This window comes from Cyanistes caeruleus, chromosome 1, assembly GCF_971803275.1.
Source record: "Cyanistes caeruleus chromosome 1, bCyaCae1.hap1.1, whole genome shotgun sequence".
NCBI classification, from domain to species: domain Eukaryota; kingdom Metazoa; phylum Chordata; class Aves; order Passeriformes; family Paridae; genus Cyanistes; species Cyanistes caeruleus.
The window spans coordinates 61,789,852-61,816,598 of NC_141701.1; the positions used below are offsets into that span (position 1 = coordinate 61,789,852).

The 26,747-nt window shown below is 40.4% G+C and overlaps 1 protein-coding gene across 3 annotated transcripts in view; it reads right to left on the reverse strand.

Annotated features, from left to right (window-relative positions):
- Positions 1–294: 294 nt before the first annotated feature.
- Positions 295–26,747, reverse strand: part of GABBR2 (gamma-aminobutyric acid type B receptor subunit 2) — a 454,308-nt gene continuing 427,855 nt past the window's right edge. For 2 of the 3 annotated variants that reach the window (XM_086895763.1, XM_086895774.1), the window contains exons 16-20: positions 25,165–25,389; positions 18,717–18,899; positions 16,604–16,733; positions 7,891–8,008; positions 295–945 (exon numbers count right to left, since the gene is read on the reverse strand). In XM_086895763.1, the coding sequence (XP_086751889.1) occupies positions 780–945; positions 7,891–8,008; positions 16,604–16,733; positions 18,717–18,899; positions 25,165–25,389 (822 nt within the window). In that variant the 3' untranslated portion in view covers positions 295–779. The remainder of the gene's footprint in view (positions 946–7,890; positions 8,009–16,603; positions 16,734–18,716; positions 18,900–25,164; positions 25,390–26,747) is intronic. The other variant, XM_086895781.1, reaches the window with a different exon arrangement.

Sequence of the window (26,747 nt, forward strand, 5' to 3'; positions counted from 1 at the left end):
GAAATAGGTGCAGAAACTTTGCTAAAAGCGAAGCTGCAGATGGTCAGCAGTCACTACCAGTGCCCTGGAGAAGGGCGAAGTGCTCTGCCTGCAATCAGCAGCTCTCCAGCTGGTGGCAACTCAGAGCTGGAGCTTCGGGCTCTGCTTGGGTTACACGTACAGCTGCAAGGTAAAGGTGACCCTGCTCACAGCACTGCAGAGTCTCAATGGCACCCGAGGAATCATTTCTCACAATTCATCTTTCCTACTAAACATCGTCCCTGAAATGAAAAAAAAGCAAGACTAACCAGTGCAGAATGTTTCCAGCAATTTAACACAACTCTTGTAAAAATGAGTGTATCTATTCCAACATGATATAACTCGACCACTACATTTTCCTTACATGGATACAGTATAGAATTGCATGTTCTCAGCAGCCACGTAAAGCTCTGTGACATTTGAGTATTTTTTGTTTGTTTTTTTTTTTCCCTAGTGTCTTTTTTGCAAGATCCATATATCCCAGCCTCCTTGTTGCTAGTAGAAATTTTGGAAGAAACATTTTTCAGTGACTTCTAGGTGAAGAAATAAAAACTCCACGAATAAGGCTACAGATCAAACTCTTTGTGTCCTCCTTTGCTTTTTCACACGAGTTACGTGGGCACTCCTGTGATGAGGGCCTCAGCAGAAGTTCCTCTGCAGTAAGAGCCAATGTTACATGTTTGTAGCAGAGTTCTAGGTCAGATGTTTAGTCCAGTCATTGAGTACTTAAAAGCAGTTCAGGAAGCACTGATCTCCCCCTCCTACAGCCCTGAAACCATCACTCGGAAGGAGGGTGGCACGTGTCTGTGCCGAGGGCTGGCACTGGGGCTTACACACGGGCTGGCACAGCTGGCATCAACTCCTCCTATGGACGGCAGGTAGGCGTGATGAAGGATGGGCAGCTGCAAGGACAGCCGGCGCTGTATGCTGCGGGAGAGACGGGGAGAGGAACGTTAGCCAAGGGGCAGATGGAATACATCACATGGCTGAAGTGCTCCCAGGCTGCTGCGAGGGAGCTCCCTGGGCCTGCCGCTGTGACCCACAGGGCTAATGCCCAGAGCACTGCGCTTGCTGATGCTGAACTCTGCCACCATGACGTTGTTTTCCTCTTGGGGAATTTTTCTGACGGGTTAGACATGACACTTAAAAAACTAAGTGGGCTTTCTCAACATCCCACAACCTTCTGAAATTCCCAGCCACCTCCAGGTTAATTGTTAGATTGCTGACACCAAGAAAAGGGAGGACCTTGAGTTTGCAAGGATGGTGTATGGCTTGGTGACCCCCACCCCTTGCAAAGCGATCTATTGCCTGCAGAGCCCCATCCAACTGTGCAGACGTGCATGAGGTCACAGACTGAGTGAAGCCACGCATCACTTAGCACAAGGATGTCAGTACTAAGGATGGCACTTCTGCAACTCCAGCTAAAGCAAACACAGGTGCATGGTGGGAGGGATTTGGGACTGATGCCTTTTTACTCTTTTATGTAGTTCATCTTTAAAGTTTGGGTCTGTGCTTTTGAGGTGATAGATGCTTTTGAGTTCTGTCAGTCAGTGCTATGGGACTGAGGAGCTGGCATTCTAAAAGCAGTCCTGCTCAGCACCCATACTAAAATTCAGTGTTCTGGAACCCAACATTCTGTATTTCCAAGTGGATTGGCACCATGATAACAGGTATAGTTTTTTTTTAAAAAATAAATATTAAATCATGCTCACAGGCTCATATAAGGCCTTTTCTTGGAGAGGATGGTGCCATGAGAAAAGGGCTCTGTTACTCCTGTGCTGTGGATATACTAGCACCTTTCACAAAATCAAAATGCTGTTGAGGTTTGCTAATGTAAAAATTTTTTTTAGTCATTTTATCATCAGGGTGGCTTTGGAGTCATTCACCCTTGAAACACAGAGACACTTGCTTAAGAGAAGAGAGATATCAAAGTGACTGAGCTGAAGACTGGCTTTTGGATTTCAGAACAAAAATGTCCATAGAAAGCATTGTATAAAAGTATATAATAGAGTTTTAAAGATAAAAACAGAGTTTTAAATTTATGTTTGCTCATTATCTGATATAATGACAGTGTACAGAAAGGTCTTTATAAGAGGTGTTTGTTTGAAAGCTAGCCTTTGGACAGCCTTTTTGATTCAAATGACATTTAATAGCTTTTTTGCTTTGCGTTAGGCAGCAAAGACAGATACTAAGGCATCCATTGCACTGTTTGGGGACCAAGCAGTATAGCTTTTAAATTCAAACAGAAAGAAATGTTGAGTTTTTCTCTTTAGTTTCTTCACTACAAACTTTGGCCTGTTTATACAGAGGTGCAGTAGAAGTAGTTGTTGTCTGCCTACCCAGGAAACTCTTTCTCATTGTTTCTCAGTGTTTTCCCCCTCAGACCCCTTTTAAAAGTTTCATGCAATGCTAGCTCTCAGCGGTGATCATTCTAGTGCTGGCAAAGCATTCCTGGAACTAAACAAAATCCATTCATTGTTATTTTGCTACTGACTCTTCCTGGTGCTATCAATGAAGTCATGCCTTGTTCCCAAGGAGTGCAGAGGGGGCATGGCTTGCTGTCTCCCTGTGCTGAATCTTTATGAGCCTGATGCTGTGGATTGTCATTCTGTCTCTTGTTGAGGGGTCAAATGCAGAATTGCCTGAACTTATTTTCCCACCAGTGGAAATGCTTACTTTGTTCAACTGTTACAGAATTCTCATTAAAGGGCTTTTTGAAGCTACTCCAAGAGAATCCAGTTGCATAATCAAGTGAACAGGATTTTTTTCATCCATTTCAGTGTTAGCCATACCATGGACAAAGCATGTTTATTTAGCTATGCCAATGGGGGCTGCAGTGGGTGGCAAATTTTGCTTTAACTGTACTTAAAAGTTTAGTTTCACTTGAAAACTTGGTTCCTGGAATTGGGGCAGAGAACTGTAGCCTGGAGACTTGCACACAATTAAGATTGTAGCCTAAACTCCTGGAATGAAACACAAAACAAAACAAAACAAGTAGCAAAATCCAAACAAACCTGGTATTTTCGCCTCATGTGAAAGTAAATTTTGTGCCTTGCCTCCCTCTTTTTAGTTTTTTTTTTTTCCTCCAATATCAGTGATTTTCCCTTCTTCCACTCCTGGCACATTTTGCCAATGCTTTGGGGGAAGCCCTAGGTATCAATACAGGCTGGAGGATGAGAGCAGCCCTGCCAAGAGGAAACTGGGGTGATGGTGGATAAAAAGCTGGACGTGACCCAGCAATGTGTACTTGCAGCCCAGGAAGTAAATCATATCCTGGGCTGTATCAAAAGCAGTGTGGCCAGCAGCATGAGGGAAGTGATGCTTCCCCTCTGCTCTGCTCTGGTGAGACACCGCCTGGAATACTGCATTCAGCTCTTCTCATAAGAAGAATGTGGACCTGCTGGGGCAAGTCCAGAAGAAGGCCACAAAGAAAATCAGAGGGCTGGGGCATGTCTTCCATGTAAACAGGCTGAGAGAGCTGGTGTTTTTCATCTTGGAGAGGAGAATGCTCCAGGGAGACCTTAAAGCTTCCTCTGGTACCTAAAGGGGACTTACAAGAAAGCTGGAGAGTGCGTTTTTGCAAGGAGTGAGAGGATTCTGTGTGAGGTTTTAAACAAAAAAGGGTAGATTTAGACTACATAAAAATAATTAATTTTTATGTGAGGGTGGTGAAACACTGCCACAGGTGGCTCAGATGCCCCACCCCCAGAGACATTCAAGGCCAAACTGGATGGGGAATTACCGGTCTACTTGAAGTTGTCTCTGCTCTTTGCAGGGGAATTGGACTGGTTGACCTTTAGAGATCCCTTCCAGCCCAAACCATTATGTGACTCTAGGAATTTGTTTGAAGTTGTCCATCCTATATAGATATGTATGTGAAAACATATATATGGTCAAGTATTTTGGAGAGGTAATGGTTGGTAGAAGTGGGTCTAGAATCACAGGAGCTTCTTCTTCACTGAAGGAGATGGAAAGCAAAGATGATTCCACACACAGAGCACCCACTCATCAGGATTCTGTGTTAGGGCAAGTGTCCTCAGCTCTGTACACAAACACCATTTATTGAGAAAACAAAAAATGAGGTAAAACTTTGAGCTCCAATGACAATGCACATAGGAACACAATGCACATGGGAATGCACAATACCACATGGGGGTCAAGGCATTTGAAATATGTTTTGGTTTTGTTATAGGAAATCACTAATAAGATCCATCAGTAAGTGGGGGACCGAAACAAACTGCTGCAACAGTCGAACATCTGAAGTTCTGTGGGAGTGTATAAACTGTGTCTAAGCACTCAGGGATTATCTCAGTTAATGCTGCAGCACATTAATGTTGAATTTTAGCAAATGCAGGGAAGTTGGAGAAGCTCTAAAAGACTACAGTGGAGCAAGATGTTCTACTAGCAGTGAACTAACCATTCTAAACCCACCTTATTTTAATGACACATTTGAGTCAGGTCATAGATAGATCACAGATAAACCACTCTTGGTGAAGAAACTGAATAACAAAGGCCTGTTCATGCTGAAGCATATGGCTGCAATGCAATGATCCAGTCACAACCAACTCTTTTGAATGAGAATTTTTTGTTACTTAAATTAACATAACTGGCTCCAGTTATGCTTTGAAGTTACGCTTTGAAGGTTACAAAAAACCCCGCACATAGAAATAGTCTATTAAGATCACAAGTTTTAGTGAGGTCCTGCAGAAATCTGTCATCACCTCTACTTAGAGATCTGGAAGACTGTTACATGTGGTTGCTGTTAAAATGAGAATGGATTAAATTTTAATGGTGCCAAAAACTAATGACCAGGACTGGATGTAGGTCACTGATGAGAAGGGACAACATGCAGGAATGAAAGCGCAGAGATGGATGTCTTTAAGGGTCACAGAAGATAAACCATTGAACGTGGCCACCATGCAGATAAGCTGACTGATGTGATCTTCAGATAAGTAGGACTGCCCATCAGGAGATATGAGCAGTTTGATGTTCATCAAAGCAGATGACTTTGCATGAGAGACAACTCATCCTGCTGGGAAAAGAATTATGTCTATTTTAAACTGCTTCAGGCTGTTCTCTGGACCTGACATGTGCTGGCATGGTACAGTGTCTATCCACACAGCTAAGCATCCCCCAGGATTGTTGCTAAGCATTACCTGGGAGAGTACAAATGGATACAGCTGTGCTGGGGAACATGCTAAAAAATGGGAAATCAAAGTGCAATGCCTGTGCACTGGCACTGCTTTGCCTGCTATTGGAGGTGTTAATTTATACTGTGTAGACAGTGTAAACAAGAAAGAAAGCAGCTAGCACCCAGTTCCTCTTATCTTATGGTCTGGCTGGGTATGGAACATTTTGCATGGCAGTGTGGAAAATCAACTGGGTCCTGCCCAGCAGGAACTGCCAAGGGAACTGGGAACCGTCTATATTCATGCTCTAAGGCTGCTTTACAGTCATACAAACTTCATTTTCCCTAGGTGCAGGGTTCCAAATCTGAGCCAAGCACAAAAAAATTGTTTTCAACATTCTGATTGAGACAATGTCAACATTACCTCATCAACAAATGTGAAACAACTTCCTTCACTGAGGGGTGTGTATATTGTTGTGCCTTTACTTTGGGCACAGCTGTAAAATAAGGGCAAAGCTGTAGAAAAAATTATAAGAACAATAACTCTTACAGTGAGTCAAACGTAGCACTAATGGTAAGAAAGAATGAAAAAATCCCAAATCAGCTCTTTTCTGGACTCTATAAGAGCTTTCATACTAGAAGATGCCGGTTCTCATGAGTGCTGACAAGCACAGGAAGCTGGGATATTATTTTTTTCCCACAGCCATTAAAGAGTTAAATCTTTTGCAGGCAAGTGATTGTCTTGACGTTGTTTTTTCACAGGTTTATGACCAAGAGGAAATATTTATTAGAATAATGACCTTGAGATTTGTGTTCTTGAATAAAAAATAAGTTTCTCAGACTGTGACTACCTATCAGATACCCTCTGTAGGAAGTGAAATGAGACAGAAACTACAGCTTGCTTTTAGCTCCTTTTTTTTTTTTTTTTTTGCAAAAAATATACATTTAGCAACCATCAAAGGACAGAAGTGCTGCCAGACAAGTTGCAAAACAAGCCCAGAGGTGTGGAAGTATATCTTAAAGAGTACAAACTTTGGAGAGAGGCAATCTCTTGTCAGAAAGAGGGAAGTCCTGAAGACAGCTATACCTCTCTTCCCTGGAAGATCCACGGTTTCTGGGCAGTGTGGCTCTGGTACTCATTCTTAGGGAAGGCATTGGCCCTCAGAGCTGGCACAGTCAAAACTGTGCAAATGCTGAATGACACTGTTTAGATTAATCAGGACTTTATTAATTGCTTTCCATAAATCTGTTCAGATTTGTACTGACCCACTCTCCAAAACCTTTAGGAAATCTCAGTCTTCTCATCAGTTATCACTAGCCTAGAGGAAGTTCGGTCATCACCAAATGTTTTTCTTTTTCTTTGTCTCTATTAAATCTGTATCGAGACAATTGGATTATCTGAGTGTCTGTGTTTTTCTTAGCATCTTTCTTAATGTAAGTGGGCCACATGTGGATGAGGCTGCATTCACACAACATTATTTCTGACAAATGGTGCTGAAAAAAACCCAGGCCTTTAATAGCTATGCATTAAAGCACTCTGCTGACCCCATGAAGTCATGAGAGCTCTCTCAGCAAGAGCCCTGCTTTTGTGAAATTACAAGATATTTCATCTACTGTGGGATTTCATTTTGGTGTATGTGTGTGTGTGAATTAGCTTCTTTGCAGGTTTGGTTTGGGTTTTTTCTTTGAGTGCAAGGACAGATTTAGAAATCCACGTGTTTTCCTGCTCCAGGTAGTACAAGACAGTAGCTACTATCTGCAATCAAGGTTGCTGTTGCTGATGTAACGTGACTCATTCTAGTAATCTGTTTAATTTATTCTGTTTTTAAATAAGCTTTTAAATTGCCCAGGAGTCTGACAGCTATTAGCTCAGACACTGATGAAGCCATGCTCGTGTAACCAGGCTGCCGTGAGGAAAGAGCTGATCCGGGCACACCTGAGAAGGGCTCTTCCCTGAGCTCTGGCCCATGGCAGGTTCTGCTCAGCTAGGGGAGGGTAGGACACAAGTTTATCATATAGATTCTTAGAGACAAAAGCTGATGCCAGAACACTCTTTCCCCTCTGTAAATCTAGCCAGTGTTTTGTGCCATCCTCTCCTTGTAGCTGCAGCATTGTTTCTAAGGGAAACTACTTAGTGCAGGCTTTCCTGTGCCAAAACTCAGGTCCAGCTGCTATGGCAACGTTGAAAAGCCCTCAGGACATTTTTTATTTCTCATCTAGCTTAAGAATGTAAAGGAACAAAATGTACACTATGAACCCCTCTAGCTGGTGTGGGGAAGGACTTGGACTTCTGACAAGAGTCATAAGACATTTGTGCACATATGTACAACCTCTTCTCTCCTCCACACACTGGTGGCTTGGCACAGCTCATCTTGTAGCTCTCTACAGAAATTTTGGACATCAAGCTATGGATGTTTCCAGCAAGAGAAAAGAAGCATGTTTTTTTGCTTTAGGGACACCTTAGGATCTACAGCCCCTGATATCCTCTAAGTTCCACTGGGCTGGTGAGCTGGTGTCAGGGAGGCATCACAGTACAACGTTGCTACCTACTGGAGCTTCAGGAGGCGCCTTTCACATTCCTTGCTGCTGATGTTTCAGGCTCTCTCTGTAGCCTGGGTTGGCTGAAAGGGGGTTATAGTGAAGGTCTGTCCATTAAAAAAATCGTGGAAGGGAAATAATGGGCTTTGATGAAATATGTGAATTTAAATTAACATCTTGTCAGCAAGGTAATGATGTATACTTACTGTTCTGGAGAGTTGATGTCTTCTATGGGATCTTTGCTTGTTCTGGAAGGGTCTGATGAGCCCCACTGTGCTGGTGGATTTTGATCAAGATGATTTTTCAGAATGGCTTTCTCACCATCTGGGTGGACAACACATTCAATTTTACTTTACTGTGACAAAGTGACCATTTAACAATTGTTTCATTTTAACTTTTTCCAGATATCCATAATGCCACAAAGTAAACTCACACTACCTATATTCTAATATAGTATCAAGCTTTGCGGTGAGGGTTTGGTACTCCAATGTTTTGGATGATGTGTTCCTCCATAGGAAGCACCATGAAGAAACAGAAAAGTGACAAAAGTGACATCATGCTCTCTCTTGGGCTATGTGAAAAAATAATGTAACTATACCATTCTTGCAGTTAGAGATTGCAACCTTTTCATAAACCCTTCTTAAGGCTTTTCCTAGAAAAACTATACTCTCATTGATGTATAAACCCTTGACACTCCTACCATCACACAGGCAATTAAGTGCTGTATTTTGACTATCTGCCACTGCTATAATTTTTAGCATGGAAACATGATTCATATCATTTGGACTGGTCCATAGGCTGTCTGCAGCAAGGACAACTAATGATGTCATCACACTCTTTTCTTTTCTGCACAGTGATAACAAAACAGTTCATAATTCTTGATTCTCCTGGGTGTCCTGGGAGTCCACAGCCAGCTGTGCTGAACCCCGTGGCATCATTCCCCCTGAGAAACACGGGCAAACACAGCCATTTTGAGAAGATCCTTTCTGTTCCTGCAAGCTTTTTCAAAGTCTCTTTCTGTGGTAAGCCAAATAAAATCACACAGAAAGCATCTGAATAATGAGGGCAGTTCACAGTTTTCATAAATAATTACAGAGAGCTCCAAATCCATCACCAGCAGTTTGCCACACAGACAGAGAAGCAGTGATTGCTGCAGGCATTGAGGCAGCATGGAAGAGGAGTCTGAGGTAAGCTCTTGAAGAGGGTATTGGAGGATTTGAACATAATAGTGGGTATGAGGGGGAAAAGCAGAAGAAGAGTGAAGAAAAAAAAGAAAACTACAAGAAAAAGCTGGTACAATTTGAAGGGTTAACCTGCTTTTCTGTTGTTCAGAAGCCCCAAATAACAGCTCCCAGCATACTAGGAATATATGTGTTATCAACAGGCACTGGGGGACAAAACAAGCAGCAGGAACACAAACTGAGGGAAGAAGCTGGAAGCATTAATGTTTTGAGGGCAAACTCCAACATCTGTAATTGCTGGCCTTCCCAGCAATTATTTGATAGTATTCACTTCATGCTGTGAGAAGCCTAACAAGCAACCAACAATTGCGCAGGTGAGAAGGCAACACAGTGCAGACATGGGCATCACTAGCTCAGAAGAGGAGACAAGGTTTTCCACCCATGTTGCAGAGAAGAGAAGGATTTGTGTGAGAAAGGAGGTGACCAGAACACATGAAACTGCTTTGGTTGGGGCAAAAAAATGGCAGTAAAAGAGAGCTGAGGAATTCAGTTGTGCAAGAGGAGTGCTTAAAATTAAGGGATGGCAGAATTCAGTGATGGTTTAGATGTGAAGGGAGTACAGCAAAGAGTCAAATCTGGCAGTGGCTAAGATAAGCAATTAGGTCTATCATCATCTCAGGGCAGCCTGGAGTTTGCTGGTGTGGCATTTGCTGTCACAAGAGTTCAGTTTTTATTTTCGGCACATTGCATTTCTTTGTATATCAAGTTTGACATTTGCATAAAAGTCTTGTGATGTCTATAAACAGACATGTAGAAAAGAACAGTTTTTACTTCCATGATTAAAACCAACACTCAGTCCTGGGCTGATCTAAGCTGACAATGGAAACTGCTGACTTTTTGATATAGACCAAAGTAAAAATTTGAGTAATCCTTGTAATTAGGGATGGAAGAGCTATAAATTTAATTATTTTAGGGTTCTAACTCCTTTGGCCAAGATAAGCAATTTAACGTTTTACAAAGCTGCTAAAGATATAATTCTTCCTCAAATGATTGGAAAATGCAACTGTTGCTGTTTGGGAGTATGTTATTTAATAGAATAATCTGTGTTGTACACACTAAAGGAGTTCCATGTACTTTCAGATGTGCTGAGAGAGAGAGAAGGAGGTGGTCCTTGTCAAAAAGGTGGGGGATTTAGTTTAGAGTAGAGCAGAAATCATATATTCTCTTCCTACTCACCTCTCAACACCAACTGCCCATATATCACCGTGTGTTATTCTTAATAGACTCTTTTCTACCACTCTTGCAGATGACTTGCCCTTAATACACTGAATAAATTTCTGCATACAAGGCTACCAAATGCAGGTTTTATGTATATCTAGAAAATACAGACAAAATGCACATAAAATTGTCACTTTTTTTTTATTTTATTTGCTTCTTTCAAAATTAAAAAAAAAAAAAGTTTAGGTAATTCTTATTTGTTAAGCATTTTGGGAGAGGAGTTGTTAAGTTTTTATTTTGCAGCTATGGAAACTAGAATATCTTTATTTTCCATTTACCTTTCATTTAAATAATGAAGAACAAGATTCTCACTTAGTCATATGCTTCTGGGAGCTGGAGCTTAAAGAAAAAACACTATTGCCATATGCACTTAAAAAACTTAGAAAACTAGTTTTATAAACGTGACAACTACAAGAAAAGAAATTAAGGGTAGTGGTAAACATTTGATTTCCCAGTTTCCCCTGGAAAGTGTAGCAGTGTATTTGATAACTTCCCATCGTCTCTTCCTCTGTCCATTAAGTATGTCACTAGGAAAATGCCCTTCATTCTCAGGGCACTGTCTGCCACTGCAGATTCTACCCAGTAAGTTGCACCAGGATGATGTAACTACCTTTTAAATTGAAATTACATTGGCCAGAAGCACCTTCTAAATAATTTTCACCTTTGTAGACCTCAAACCAGAACTCAGAAGCCTGGATGAGTGATGCCCGAGCACTTTCCATTCAGAAAGCTGTCGGGAGAAAAGACAAATACATCTCAAGGGCCTCACAGAGCACTCAGCAATGGGCTCATTATAAAACAAAGCTCGCTGCCAGTGGCTGGTGAGAGCCAGAAGGCTTTACCTCAGGACCTTTGCCTACCTGTAGCAAAGAAACAGCTTCCATTTACTGAGCTGTGAGCTGCAAGAGCACACCTGATGCAGGCTGCCCAGGGGCTCAGCTAGAGGGTCACTGCTCCCAGCTGCTCTCCTCTCCCTCTGCCAGGGGTGACTCAAAATCACTCTGCAACCTCCTGCCACCAAGATTACCTGGGCAGGCTTAAATGTGCCATGCATTTTAACAACCCTCATTCAGCTGCAGGCAGAAAGCACCAGGTGACTGATGATGCTTCAGTTTCTTCCATGAGCTTAGAAAACATATTTTTTTTAACTAGAGGTTTGTTTTGTTGATGTTTGTACACTGTAGCTTTATTGAACATCTTCATCATTACACTTTAGTGGCAATATTCCTCTGATGGCTTAGAACTGGATGACAGAACTACTCTTCATCCAATATCTTTCAATTCTACTGTTGTTTCTCTTTTCTAGAAAGCATATATTATGCTTCACAAAGGAGCAAGTGTGGTTTAATAAGGTTTTATACCATATGGCAGAGATAACTTTGCTGATTTACTAAAGAGTGAAGGAAACTTTAAAGCTAGAGGTAGATTTTGAAAACCTGCTGTAATTTTCCTCTTTTCTGTTGTTGGAACTGAAACATGACTAGCCAGTCTCTGTTTTTCATGTGAATATGGTATTAAGAAAGTAAACTGAAAGGAAAAATTAAAATCATCACATCATCTGCTGGGTAATCAGAAAAAAGTTCTCCTGAAGTAAGCACACTGCACTGGCAATCTAAATCATATCCTCTGATAGTTATGTTTTGAGAGGAAGATTTTTTAAAAAGAAAAGCCAGTGAGATTCAGCTCTGACTTATACTACTTTAAATCAGAAGAAATTCCCTTTACTTTTGTTTTTGTTCAAGAAAGGTACTGAACCTCTGACAGGTTGGTCTCCCTCTTGAAATAGAACGAGCCTCCAATTTCAGGATTGAATCCATTTGTTAGGCTTCATAGAAACTAGCATACATATCTCTATATATCTCTATAAAGAAAGGAACTATATCCTTGCTTCAAAACAGCATCCCTTTAAAGGAGTTATTTCTGAAAGCCCTTACCTTTGAAACTATTTTTCAATCTCAACCTTAATGCTTGAATTGCAAGAACTTCATAGAAATAATATTTCCCCCATCTATCACAGATGAACTCTGTTTTGCTTTGCATTTGTGAGCAACATGCCTTTGAAAACTGTTTTTCTTTGAGCTGCTTTTACATGGGGAAAAACTAACACCAGGAAACATCGGAGTGGGGTGACAAGTGACAGTATGTAGGCATATCTGACATGTAAATGAATGCTCCCAGCCCATTTACAGCAATGAGTAAAGACTCTTTCTGGCTTAAAACAGGCAAGGTTTTCTGAGCAAGGATGGGAGAAAACATGCAAAATGGGTTTGCTCACAAGAGGGGACTGTGGCAAGGCTGTTTCTTGCTTCTTATGTACATCCCATGGAATGGCTGTCACTCCTTAACTTCTCTACTATGCTCCTCTGAAATGTACTGGCCAGAGGGAGATTCTTCTGCAGGATTTCTTCTGAGCTTTGCTTTATAGGAAACTCTTTCAATCCATGATTTTGTGAATTATGCCACATGCAAATAATTTCATATATTAAAATATCAAAACGAAGTCGAGTAAAATAGTAAGATTCCAAGCATATCAAAATTATCCAGTTCCCACAAACCACACAGCACCTTTTCTCTGTGTATTTGTCTCTTCAGTAGCTTTTATCTCTGCTGAAACTTGCACAGCAGAAATAACTTCCACCTTCATGAACTCTCTCCTGTTTCTGACACACTGACATAGGTGCAAGGAGCCCTTTTGGGAAGCTCTGGTTTTTGACCACGTGAGGACATTTCTTCCCTAGAACTGTGTGGCAAAACCTTCCTCTTTGCACAGCATCACAGCCGAGGCACTTGTCCTCCTCTTTTCCTAATGTCAGCCTGGCAAACACAGCCATGCCTCCCAGCCTGGCTCTTCTTGCTGAATGGCTCTGCCAGTTTTAGGGGTGGCCTGAGCCAAGTGCTGGCTTGCCCCACACCCTGTCCCTGCCTCAAACCCAGGCTATAATGTGGCTCTGCCACTCCAGAAAGGCCACCAGATCCCAGAAATGCCAGGGGAGAAGTTAATGTTGTCCTGTGCAACTTTAACTTCTGACCTGAGCTGAGGTCACTAGCAGGCACGGTGACTTAAAGTCATCCGAGGAATGAAGAAAATGTTCAGGGGATGCCCTTTTAAATTCATCTGGGGAAGCCATTTGAAGTCTCAGAGCCATAGTCCATGGAGCATGCTGCAAACTGCTTGACCACACAAAGCCATGTAGCAGCGCAGCTAAAAAGCCTGCACTAAAAGAAAGCAATCAAGCCATAAACCACAAATCACATTTTCCTAATTGCTTTTCTTACATAGCCAATTGCTGTAGATGTCTCAGGGACATTATGCATTTGTGAACAAGAAATGAGTGTCTCAGATAATATCTCTCTCTTTAAATGAGATGTACTGAAATGGGCTGTAAAGAAGGAGACCCTGTGCCAGCAAAGAGCTCCTGGGATACACCACGAGCTGTTGCTGTTAATAACTAACCAGGAATCCCAAAGTTATGAAACGCTGCCTGAGGTCAGGCAGATACAGAAGTTCACAGCTGTATCTACCTATTTCGGATAAAGTAATTTCACTTTCGTGTCTTAAATCCATATGTTTGATGAAAATGAGGGTGGTGGGGAAGGAAGAGATTAATAAAACAACTTCCTTTTGCGTTTGGCTATAGGAATAAGGATTTTTAACTCCGGGCAATTTTTATAGATTAGAAGCCTACTGAAGCGTACTATGACATTAAAGTTTTATTAGGGCTTGTTGGAGATGCACTGCCTAAATCCTCTGTTATGATCTGTTCTGTGAAGAGCAGTGCCCTGAGTTTGTGTAAGCAATAGCAATGGGGTTATGCTACATGACATTCTCCATGTGAGCTCCTCCAAAACAGCAAGGTGTTTTATAAAAACAATTCACATAGAAGTGGACCACAAAGGGAATGTGAAAAATTATCAGCTGTGATTTTTAGATCCAAGCCAGCTGCTATTTTGAGCCTCTCTGCTCTGTTCCTGCTCTCCCAGCTCACTTCTTTCACAAGATCAAGGAAGGTGCAAACCTCATCATCACCTTAAAACCAATATTGGACTGGCTTCCCCTGTTGCACAGTGGGTGTGAGAGAGATGGTCACTTCTAGGTCACTCTAATAGATTATTTACAATTCTGAAGCTTCACTCAAGTACCACCAGGGATGCATAATTTCTAGTTTCTGTACTTTCCTTTACTGAAAGCTCATGAAATGCATAGCTACAGAAAGCATAGTCATGTCATTCAGAGTTAGCTTTCCTGTAGCCGTAAGGGCCAGAATTTTTTTAAGTACCATTTAAGTGATGTCTGTTTGAATCTGCACAAAACCAGCAGTGACTCAGCAGCGTGAATTCTCCAAAGTCTTGCTATTTTGATTGGAATGGCAAATTTATATTAAGCGCATAGGTTGGCTATTGGGAATGGGGATGGTGAGAGAAACAGACAGGAGATTCAGACGTAGATAAGGGACAGGGAAATATGGAAAGATAAGAGGCAGAAGAAATGGAATTGGAGGGACAGGAAAAAGCTAGCAAGGGTTGCTGATCACAGTGGCTCAGAGCCTGGAAGTATGAATATTTAATGTCACTTGTGCCAGAATCAGGATACACTATAATATGCACGCATGGATTATTTGCCATTAGGTGTGGGACCAAGCTTCAAACCATTTCTGCAAATTGGGATCCAGGTCTGCCTCATTTCCAGGAGAGTGGATGCTCTAACCTTTCCATACAAAGTTGGACAAGGGAAAGCATCTTTCTCCACCTATCCCATTTTTTTGTGTGGAGCTTGATGTGGTAGCTCCATTGAGAAAATTGTGTCCAGCAGCTGCAGTATGCAGAATATCTGTCCTGTAAATCCAACTGATAAATAGTTCCAAGCTACTCTAGACATTAAGGCTCCATGCTTACGGATGATTTTAAATATGCACCCCACAGCAGAAATGTTAAAGCTGGGGAGCTGCACTGGGGGACAATTAGGAAAAGAGACAATCTTGGATGCTGTTGCTTAAAGCAGCAGTTAGGCATCAATGTCTTTTGTAGACATAGCCACAAGTAAGTGCAGAAAGGTTATATTTTATCCTTGATTTCTTTGCCAGCCTCCCACTGCTAATGGAGTGCATCTTGCTGTGGGAAGCATCCATCCTAAAATTACACCCAGTGTATTTTTTGAGAATCATTTTTTGTTTCTCATACCCAAACTCAGATGGGCATTTGGCACAATGCAATGTATCTTTTCTGCTTGAAATATTATTCATGATTTATCATTTTTCCTGGAGCATCTGACATGAGAGGAACATTCTATGTGTTCCTTTCAAACTGCCTCATCCCACTCACTGATGTTAGTTCTTGCTCCTGATCTCAGCCCAATAATCACACGCCTCCAGCAGCTATTTACGTTTTCCTTTTCCTCCTTTCCCCTCTTTTTTTTTTTTTTTACTTTTAAAAAAGACACTGGGAACTCTCCCTTTTTCTCCTTTTTGCCACAAGTTATGCAACCCATTGTATACCCAGGCTAAAACAAAAGGTGCAAGAAAAAGTAACCTTATCCAACCAAAATTTCAGCATACTTCAAAAACATATGTGAACTGTTGCTGTTGTTCTAAAATTATTCTTCAGATTTATTCATAGGAGTAACTTCTGTCCCACTGAATCAAGCCTATGGTACCACATCAATAGGAAGCCTGAGCCCTGAGCCTTGCAGTGTTACCAACACGCAAGATACAGATTCCAAACACAGAGCAGCCAGTTTTTCACACACCATTGTAATAGTCAGCTGTACAAAGCTATTTGCCAGAAGTCACAAAGTAGATCCATTCTAGAGTCAGATATGGAAGGTGGGTGTCCTGGCTTCCACTTTTATTGCACTATCCACCAGATTTTACTGCTTTCCAAAATGCAAAATGGCTCTAATGGAAGCAATTCTCTTGCATGTATTTCTTCAGGGAATGATGCAGGAGACACAGGAGAAACAACTTAGGAATATTACAGTTGTCATTAAATCCTTTTTTATCAGTTCCTAGGGAAGAATATTCATACATGAGTGGCTTCAATTCTGCATTCAGAATCCAAATCAGCACTGAAATACATGCTTCTCTTTTACGTGCTTGATAGCAGTGTCCAAAAGCAGGATTTCAGTATCCTAGTCAGGCAAGCACATACTAAGCTGGGCTTAAAATTCTGCTACTTTCCTCTCTCTATGCAGCACAAAAAAACTTGACTTTGGAACATAAGTACACTTCTAAAAGTTTACCACTTCACCATGTGTTTTACAGTAGAAGACATATATACAGGAATAACTACTCAGTGGGTACCATGTAGCTTATTATGTGAATCTGCATACTCTCAGTAATTCAACCAAAATATTTAAACTGTCTTACCAAGAAAGCACTTTCTGAGTGCTCTGGAACCAATTCAATGAGATTGCTATTCCAAGGTTTGGCATGTTAAGCTACAAATGGATTTTATTAACACTCACCTTTGCTGTCTGTGAAGTTCCGTATACTAAGAATGTCATTGAGGTCCTGATAGTGGTTCTGCTTAATGTACGTTGTTTTCTCAGGAGTGTCCTGAAGTTGCATTGTGACCTCTTCCAAGTCTTTGTCCAGCTGCAAAACAAGGAGAGTACAAATCCTTCAAAATTCAAGAGTCCTTTCTTCAGGTATCAGCACTGAGGCAGAGCTTTCTATAATTAGACGGGAAGGCAGGTGGTAATGCAATTACTACCCTGTGACAAATACGGTTTTCTTGTAGCACTACTACACTGCCTCTAAAAATAATGCTACAAGTGAAAAATTGTGTTCAGCTGTGATACTGCACACAGGGCATAGGAGAGGAATGAGCTTTAGTAGTTGACAGTAGAAGCAAATCAGGTGTACTGACAAATGAGAAAGATATGGGTGTAAGCAAGCCCAGTCTGAAAACCTTTCAACTATTTATTACCTACATGTATAATTGTGGCATACATAACTATAACCATTTCATCCATCAAGTTATCAAACATACAGGAGAATATGGCAAGGGAACTATGCCATAAGGGAACTATGGCACCTCCAAGTGATTGACTGGAGTTGACTGCAGTCAGCTCTTCCATGAATGCACTTTTAGCACTGAGCAGAGCACAGTGTACTCTCCCCAGAGGCTGACTAGTACTCAGTTGTCTACAGCCCCAATAGAAAATTACAAGAAACAAGTTTCCTAATCCTCTTTGTGAATAGTTGTGCAGGGTGTGGTGTCCAGAGTATGTCCCACTCACTACCAGCTTAACTGAATTTTAAAACTGCTGAATGTAGTTTTGTGTTATTCCTTATAGAACTGGAACATAGCAACTCAGACTAGATGAGCCAGAGATGTAGATTCTAGCCATGGTAGGGCAAGCTCCAAATCTCATTGACAATGAAAAAACTGATTTGGACCCTCTGGTTCTGGGAATTTAATCTATTTAAGCAAAATCCAAAAGAAATAAGCAAGGGCCTGCAAGCACTAATGTGGCTGCTCTGATCAGCCTTACCTGTGCTCACCATCATGAGACTTCTGAGGCACAGGCTGAGATCCTGTGTTAGGAGGCTTAGTAGAAAAAAAAACTACGGTAGAGTAAAGGCACAGAAATAGCCAGCAGGCAGCTAGGCCTTCATTAAAAATTTCAAGGCTCTCACATGAAAGGGACCTGGGAAGCTGAACTAAATTTTTTTAACAAGGCAGAGATAACTTTTACTTTTGTACTCTTTGGTAGCCTGAGTAAATACCTTTTAGTTAGCTAGGCAATTGTCATTACTTAAGATCTGGGCAAAGAAACAACTGTTGCAAAAAAATAGTTTTCTTCAAGGTATAAGAACACAGATTGGACAAGAACATGTTAATTTATTTATGATATGATCAGTTATGGTTATCTTGTCTCAAAAGTTGGGCAGTCTTCAAGACTGGTTTGTCATTGTTTCAGGCCTACCGAGCAAGGATGGACACGACTATGAATGTACATGCTATAGCTCTAATCAAATTCATGCACTTCACGTACTCAGCCTTTCCCTCAGTAGGTACTGAAGAAACCACCACCTTTGTGCCAAAAGAGTCAGCTTACATGTTCATAAAGGTATTTTTCTACCGTAAGAAAATATGCAATTCTGTTTCATGGAAGATGTAAAAATCTGTCTAGCAAGTTTTTGAGCAAACTCTCAGAGAGGTCGAGAAATAACAGCAACAGCAGCCTCAGAACTCAACCATAAACAGGAACAAAGACAGCCCTTAAGTGCCCCTGGGGCTGCGGATCTCTGTTATGCTCGCTTGTAAAGGTTATGCTTCTGAAGCTGCGGAGCTCAGCATGTCCATGTGAAGCAGCAGGGTAATTGGCCTGTCACAAATAAATAGGGCAAGTTTAATTCCATTTTGCTAAGGCACATTTTCATTTCATCACACCTGCTATGTATCTGCTGTACTAGTTGGCAATCCATATAAAGTGTCTCTTTCCTATTATTGCTACCGGGAAAGTTAACTTTTTTTCTCTAAAAAGTAATCAGCATTTAAGCAGATTGCAGAATTGCAACAAAAAACAATGAAAAGTGAGGTGCCTAGGCAGTATATACAGTAAACAATACCTCTGTAATCTTCATTCTCAAGCGGTGGTTCTCTGACTGCAATCCTTCTAGCCGAGATGTGCTGGCCTGATTGACGCTGGTGACTGATGTTGATGTTTTTGAATCTTCTTTCTTTTGATTTTGAGTGAACTGAAACCGTCTGTTCTGTGTGGCTGCATCTGGATTTGTTCGCAGTGTGATGAGCTGAAAGGTTGAAAAGCCTTAAGAAATCCTGTTTTATTTTTGCAGCTATTTATTTGGTATCTCAAAATACTGAAAGGCAAACCAAGAGCTCCTTTTTGACTTTCAAGTATAAAACTCAGTAAAAGTGAGATCTGCTTGCCATGTACACTACTTGAGATGATTTCTAAATAACTTTACAGAATAGGTTGAATGAAAATGATTATGAGAAAGAAAGCATTCAAAAAAATTAGGAAAAAACTCATTCAAAAGATATTTATCCGGATTTTAAATATATTAAAATATATTCTATCAAATTTCATCTAATATTCTATCAAATGTATTTTTTTCCTTCATTGATATGTTTATACTTTCAAAGGATATATTCCTTCTTCAAGAAAAAAAAAAAAATCAACAAAACCTTTCTCTTCCCAAGCACAGTTTTAACTGAAATTTTTCCTTTCCTACTGTTACAAGTAACACTCAAGCAGCGAGAGACATGAAGCAGGAGTATTAACAGAGAGAACTCATGGGAGATTGCACTCTGGAGATAACAGAAACTTAATTAGTTTTTAGCAACCCAAAATAAACCAAATCTGTTCAAACAAATTAAATAAGCCACTTAAAAAAAAAGGTTAACCTTAAACATATTTAATTTAAGCAAATATAAGTAAAATTTAACACTCAGTGACAATGTGAAAATATCACCTCGACATGAGGAGAGAAAGCTACTGCTGTTTGGCAGCGGGGAGAGAGATTCTCAGATTACTCTAGAGAATACAAAATTTATGCTACCAAGCAGCATACATATATATCTGGATACAGACAAAGCTAAAGGAGCTCCCTGCCCTGAGAGGATAGGCATAGAATCATGAATCCAAAGGTGCTGAGTTGTCTGAAAGGAAACAATGGACAATCATTTTGTATGCACAGCCCAGACAAATTCTGTGGTATAGCCGCATTTTGGAATTGATCCCTCTTATTCTTAAGAGCCTGGAACTGTTCTGGAGCTCCAGTGGCATGAAGTAAGGCCCTAACTTCTGGTCAAGAGACATCTGACTTCTCAGACTCTGAAGAGTGTGGTCCCTGGCTTGTATTTACAGACCAAAGCTGCAGCTTGGGATGATGCTTGTAGATAATACATTTAATTTTTTAGGTGGTAAAGTAGATGGAGAAAGCTAAGGTGCTCTGCTTCTTTACCTTAGTCTTTACTGGTAAAAATTGCCTTCAAAAATTCCAGACCTCCAAAGTAATTGAATACATCAAGTTCAGCCAACATGAAACGTTGCGTGCCTGAGGATTAAGGGAACCGGTCCATGTCATCATGAGGCCATTCTCAGTTACTTTTGGAAGATGAAGTTGATTTCAAGCAGTTTTTGAGGATTGGAAGAAAAGAAAGGTCACAGCTGCATTCAGGAAATGTGGGAGAAGAATATGGGGAAATGCCCCCTCTCCACCTTCACCTCAGTACGTGGAGGATGCTGCAGTAAATCCTCTGGGGAGCCATTTCCAAACATATTAAGAGCAAGAACGTGATTAGAAGCAGTCACCGTTGATTTATGAAAGAGAAATCCTGCCTGACCAACCTGATTTATAGCTGCCTTCAGTGAGATGTCTGGGCTGGTAGATGAGGGAAGAGAGTTATTTTTCTTGACTTAAGCAAAGATTTAACACTGTCTCCCAGAGTATCCTCATAGCTAAACTGATAAAGTGACTGGGCAAGGGACCTCTGAAGTGGATTCAAACTGAGCTGAACTGACAGGCTCAGAGGATTGTGGTAGCCAGTCACTAATGCTGTTCCTCAGTCTGGAAGGAAGTGGGTCTGGGCCAACAAAAATCTCCCAAGGCTAGGCAAGGGGAAATTCTAAGTCCTTCCCTTGAGGAGAAATACATCCCAAGCACCTACCCAAAGAGCATGAGGGCTGTTTGGCTGGAAAGTGCTTTTAGTATGAGCTAACAGTACCCTGGGCCAACAGAGGTGATCCTTCCTTTCTACTCAGCCTGGGCAAGAGCACACCTGGGGTGTCGTGTCCAGGTGTGGGCTGCCCAAAACAAAAGAGAAATAGGTGTAGTAAAGAAAGCCCAGAGAAAGGTCACAAGGATGGCAAAGAAGGTCACAGCCCTTATGATACTAGTAGAGACTGATTATTTAGCCTTGAGATGGAAGACATTGCAGGGGGATGACATTATTCATGTGTATTCAAAATATGATGGAAGAGAGTAAAGAGGATGGAGCCAGACTCTTCTCAATGTTTTACAGTGAAAAGGAGGGAGACACAAGCTGAAAAACAAAAATTTTCACTTAAACATCAGAAAAAACTTATCCTATTGTGAATGTGGTCAAATGCTGATAGAGATACTCAGAGGAATTGGGAATTATTCATCTGGAAGTTACCAAGACCCAACTGCTTAAGGTCCTGGTTATCTTCCTGAGCCTTCTTAGAAGGAAGTGTCTTCACTCTCACAATTCTTTGTTTCAAATTAGGCTGGTTGTAATGACTGATGTGCCTAAGTCCCAGACTAAAAACTACATGAAAATAAAGTTAAAGGTGAAAAATGGTAATTAAAAAGCTTCTAAAAGCAGCAGGCAGAAGTGTTACAAGATGAAAGTTCTGGAATTTGATGTGGTCTAAGTTCAAACTGAATATAAGAGAAGTATTGCCATTGAATCATCTTCACCTGGGAGTTAATAGCTAAAGATTGGGTGTTTTGCAACAGGGACAAGGTGTAATTAATTCATTCACATGGTGTGGACTAGATTAAAAAGTCTATAGGCAATATTGTTGGCTCATACTCTACAAAGATGAGCTTTTTAATTTTTTTTTCTACCATTAAGTCAGTGGAACTTATATCTTGTTGTCTTACATCTGTGCAGTTTCAATTTTCACAAAGGGTCAATGTTGAATATCCACAGAGACAATTGCAAATAGGCATAAAATGCTACCAATAAAGAAAATAAATGTTTTAATCCCTAGAACTGATTTTGTCTTGCTGCTCTTCAGGAAACTGGATCAGAATTAATGTGTTAATGCCATTGCAGCCAGAAATGGTATACACTTGCTGGCAACTACAAGTGGGGCCAGTGCTCTGTCTCAAAATGGATGGAGTAGAAAAAAACGGAAGGACATGGAAGCTTCATAAACATGGATAGCCTTGTGACAATTCCTTCATGAAAACAGAATGCATGTTAGGATCTTTTCTTTTAAAAAAGTGAAGAGTATTCTGGAAAGGACTAGACATCTTGGTCCTTAAAAAGATAATTAGACATAGAAGTTAATTTCTTAGAGGAAAAATGTACATAACAGGTGTTTGAATTCTGCAGATAACTTCTACAAATTAACCTTGAATGCAGAAATCTATAATAGTCTAAACAATGTTTGGAAAGTTTTTGACTGGATAACATGAATGTGTACAAGTTAATGTAAGTATGATGCAGTATAATGCTATCAACATTTGTACCTTTACATGGAGATGGTAATGAACATTTTTTCCTCTGATCCCTCTTACTCTGCTATGGGATTTTCCTCATGTTTTTTTCTGAGGCACTTGATACCGAACAAAATGGCAGTGGACGAAGTGGACATTTAACTGGAGAAGTACAGTAATTGCCATGTTATAAGTAAATAAGATTAGTGGAGCTGACAAGAAGGAAGGGGAAAATGTCATGTTTCATTCCTTAATGTGTCTACATCATTGAGTAGTTGCCTATTTAGATTCATAAAAGGGCTGTGGGATAAAATTGAATTTCAGCACTGTTGACACAGGAGACTGCTGAAGATTAGTTAAAAGGAATGCACTTTACTTGGTATAGCAGAAAAGTAGTGGCACTCATCTAGCTCAGAACCACATTACTGCTTGCATCTGTCTGGTCAGTTTAATAAATGAGAAAGTGCAGTCTTCCAGGTCTTCATTATCATTCCCCTGTGCTTGATGAGCAACAGGCTTTAGTATTCACCAGAAATCTTCCTAAGTCACCAAGATTGTATTAATTTATGACATAATTGCTTGAGGGGAGAGATTTGGTGCCTCTCTCACACTAACATCTTACCTAGATGTACAAACTAGGTAGTGCTGGATATAATCTTCGGTGGTGTCCAGATGAGGTATTGTACAACCTGTGCTGGAGCTGAGGGGAGAGTGCTTGCCAGCTGTCCTGCTGTGACTGTGGCACAGCACAGCCAGAGGAGATGTAGGACAATATATACGAGTGATAGAAGAACTCTCCAGCTGTGAAAACACTCACATGGGCATTGGATGTGCTGCATTCCAGCCCCTGCTTCAACATCTTGCTTTTGTACCTTATCCAATGATGAATTGTATTGCTAAATAGCTAACTATTTGGAAACCTGACAGTACATGGAAAGAGGTTAGGGACTTCATGCTGGGGTGCATTGATTCATGTTTATATTTTGGGTAAAAAAAAACTGAGAGGAAAAATGAGAGTAGTGTAATTGTGGTTTAAAAGAAGATCAGAGGAAGGGGTTAAAAAAGGAATCAGAAACGTAATTTCAGAGCCTGTGACAAGAGAATGAAAGGATGGGCAAAGGAGCATGAAAGCCAAGGGGAAAAGGGCATGGACAGCATTAATAATTCTCTTTGAAGAGAGTTCTGACATTCTTTTTAGATATTTTTGGCATCAGAGTTTTAATATGCATTTTCATATGGCTTACCCACTTAAACCTTACAGTGTTTCAAAGTACATTCTATTGCATGTTTGTGAATGTTCCCTCAATTTAGAACAAAGTTGTGACTCTTCCCTAAGATCCAGAACAAAAATATGACTATACATGTCTGTATGGATTTTTAATATTTGAGAAATGAATTGCAGAACTTGCAAAAACATCTTGTTTAGTCAGTCCTGGAGAATGAAATACTTTGGTTTTATTTTTTTTTTTTTTAGATCACAAATCAGCTTCTATTGCTAGTCTGCACCTCTAATTTCTTTCAGTGTTTACACTTTGAGATAATATTATTAGCTTGTTTCTCTTGTTTCTTTTGTACATATAGTTCTTGGTCCCCCAGTAGGTAGCATGCCACTTAGCACCAGATGTCTGACTGGCTACAATCTGCTCAGTACATTGATTGAACATTGTCCAATAAGACAATAAAGACAAACAAACCTCTTATAAATACTCACTTGAAAAACCTAAAAACAGCTATGTGTATGCAAGCCACTTAAAATGAATACAATCGAACATTTTACTTCGAAACATCAAATGCATTCCCTAGTACTTGAGGCTTTGCTAAGTAAGCTTACGTAAAAAACAGCTTTCCCTTCATTCAAGATTGTCTTATTCATGTCTAAAGCTTAACTCTGCAAGGGAACTGAGCAGGTTCCAGCCCTCTGTTAAGTATCTTCTTGATTCTTCCAACAAGGCACAATGAACCTGTCCTCAGAGCCCAAAAGAGCAAAGGGAAATGAAAGCTTTTCTCCCAGTCTATGCCTCACTCAGTCTTTTAATATACCAAATAACAAATATAACTTCAGTGTCAGCATTTGCAGCATACATATAGTTTTCCTCTGATAGGTGCTGACAAAGCCTATTTTACCACCATAAATGAAAGATCTTATTATTTTGTAGGTATAGAAACAGAGAACTTGATTCTCTTGTTTAGGGTATATAAAAACGTTAGAATATCCTGGGAAGGGACCCATTGGGATCATGGGAGTCCAGCTCCTGGCCCTGCACAGGAAGACCCCAAGGATCACACCAAGTGCCCAAGAGCACTGTTCAGACACTTCTTGAACTATGTCAGGCTGCTGTTACCAGTTCCCTGCATATCACTTTCCAGTGCCCAATCACCCTCTGGGTGAACAACCTTTTCCTACTATCCAACCTAAAACTCCCCAGAGACAGCTTTATGCCATTCCTTTGGTACCTATAACTGGTCACCAAAAAGAAGAGGGAAGAGAAGAAACATGGCAGAGTAGACAACAGGACCTGTCCCCCCTAAATCTCCATTAATATCTTCACTCTTTCAAAAAATTTCCTGAATGTTGGAAATAGAGATTATTCCATTGAAACTACAAAAAAACAACTTTTGTTTCCCCAGTCACAATTTCAGAAAAAATATAGGCATTAGAAGCTCCTGTATTCACATTTTCTCCAAAATATCATGAAGCTTTGTTTTTCCTTCATGGTCCAGAGAGCAGAGTTTATAGATGGGCTTGGTTAAGGACTCATACCTGTCCCCTGCACTTGAAAAGGTGATAACCATGTACAAATTACATCATAAGTACAGAACAGCAGGAAAATAATCCAGATCCACGCAAAACTAATTCACCTACCTTAGGTACAAACACAAGGCAGAGAGTAATGGTGCTGCAGAATATTATGACTAAAGCAACGATGCAGAACTGAACATTGGGCTGGTCCCGAGTAAGGAACGAGACAGCAGCACCGATAATGCACATTATCCCCACGTTGTATACACTCATTCCGATGTACTTGCTGTCATTCAAAGCAGGAATGCTGACATTCCGTGTCTCCCAGGCGAGGAAACACCCAAATAACTGAAATGGTAAAAGAAGGAGAAATGATGATAGATTTAGGAGGAATTGGCTGTCATCCAGAAAAAAGCACTAATTTAAAACAGGTATGTTTTCCAACTTGACAAATATAGGCGATATTACAATTCAGAGATATACACCTACCTTTTCCTCAATATCTAATTACCTATGTGATTTGTTTTGCTCACTAGGACAGATTCCTGCTCTAACAAGAAAAATGTGAAATTTAAAATGAGTCCGATTGGAAAAAAAAATTCTAAATGCTATGGTTATCTTTATTTTATATTTTAAATAATTCTTAAAGGTTGTCCTTCCTGTTTCTTTTCAAGGATTTCAGTAAAGATATAATGTGCATTGTTTTTTTAGCTATTTTTAGCAGCTGTTCTCAATATACTCTTATCAATCCAGCTATTCATTACATGATTATCACCTACATTAATAAGCAGCAGTGCCAAGATATGTCCCATGAGAGATAAATATACAATGTAGAAAGTGTCACCCGAGTTGTTCAGATTACAATTATAATGTCTTTTATTATAGTGGGAGTTGGTAATGGCCTTTCAATTGCAGTTGTCTAATGATTTCTGGCATAAAACATTCTTGTGGCAATTTTTTGTTTGCCTTTTTCCTTTGGTGTATTTTTAAGTTTTAGCCCCTTTGTTATTTGCAATATGCTTTTGCAATTCAGCAGGGGAAAGCCTTTAGTGGAAGGAAGCCATCTCCATCCCTTGAAATTTAATTAGATTTTTCTGCAACATGAACTGCTGCAGACAATTATTTTCTTCCTCTTGCATTCCTCAGAGGAGCTCTGAGGAATCTGAAAGCCAAAATGAACTCAAGATGTTGTAAATAGGTAACCCAGCCTGCAGCCTAGGCAAAGCCCTGTAGGAGTGTATGGTGCTCTGGGAAGCATGACAGACAGCAGATGGTATTGGATGAAGGGATGGAAAGAGAGAGGAACCACCACTAAGGGCCAGGACATGGTTTCTATGTTTTCTAGCTTTTTTTTCTGATCAGAATGCAGGGACAGACAAGAAGGAGAAAGAACAAAGGTGCACTCCCATTGACCTTAGTAGCCTGCCTCCCAGACCCTCACATTTGTCCACTGCCATGTCATGGAGATAATATTCTCCTTTATACAACTTCAATTTATGTGCAATCCAGGAAATTGGAGGTCAATGGTGATGCTATTTGGGTGACAAATTTCAATTGTCTAGTATAGTTTACCTTCTGTTCTTCTGTTTGCTTGTTTTTTTCCCTATGGCAAATAACCTGTACCAGAGAACAGCGTTTGGTTGCCAGACAAGCAAAAGAGAGTAGGGAAATGGCAGATTGATGTTTGCTCTACAAACTTGTGTTTC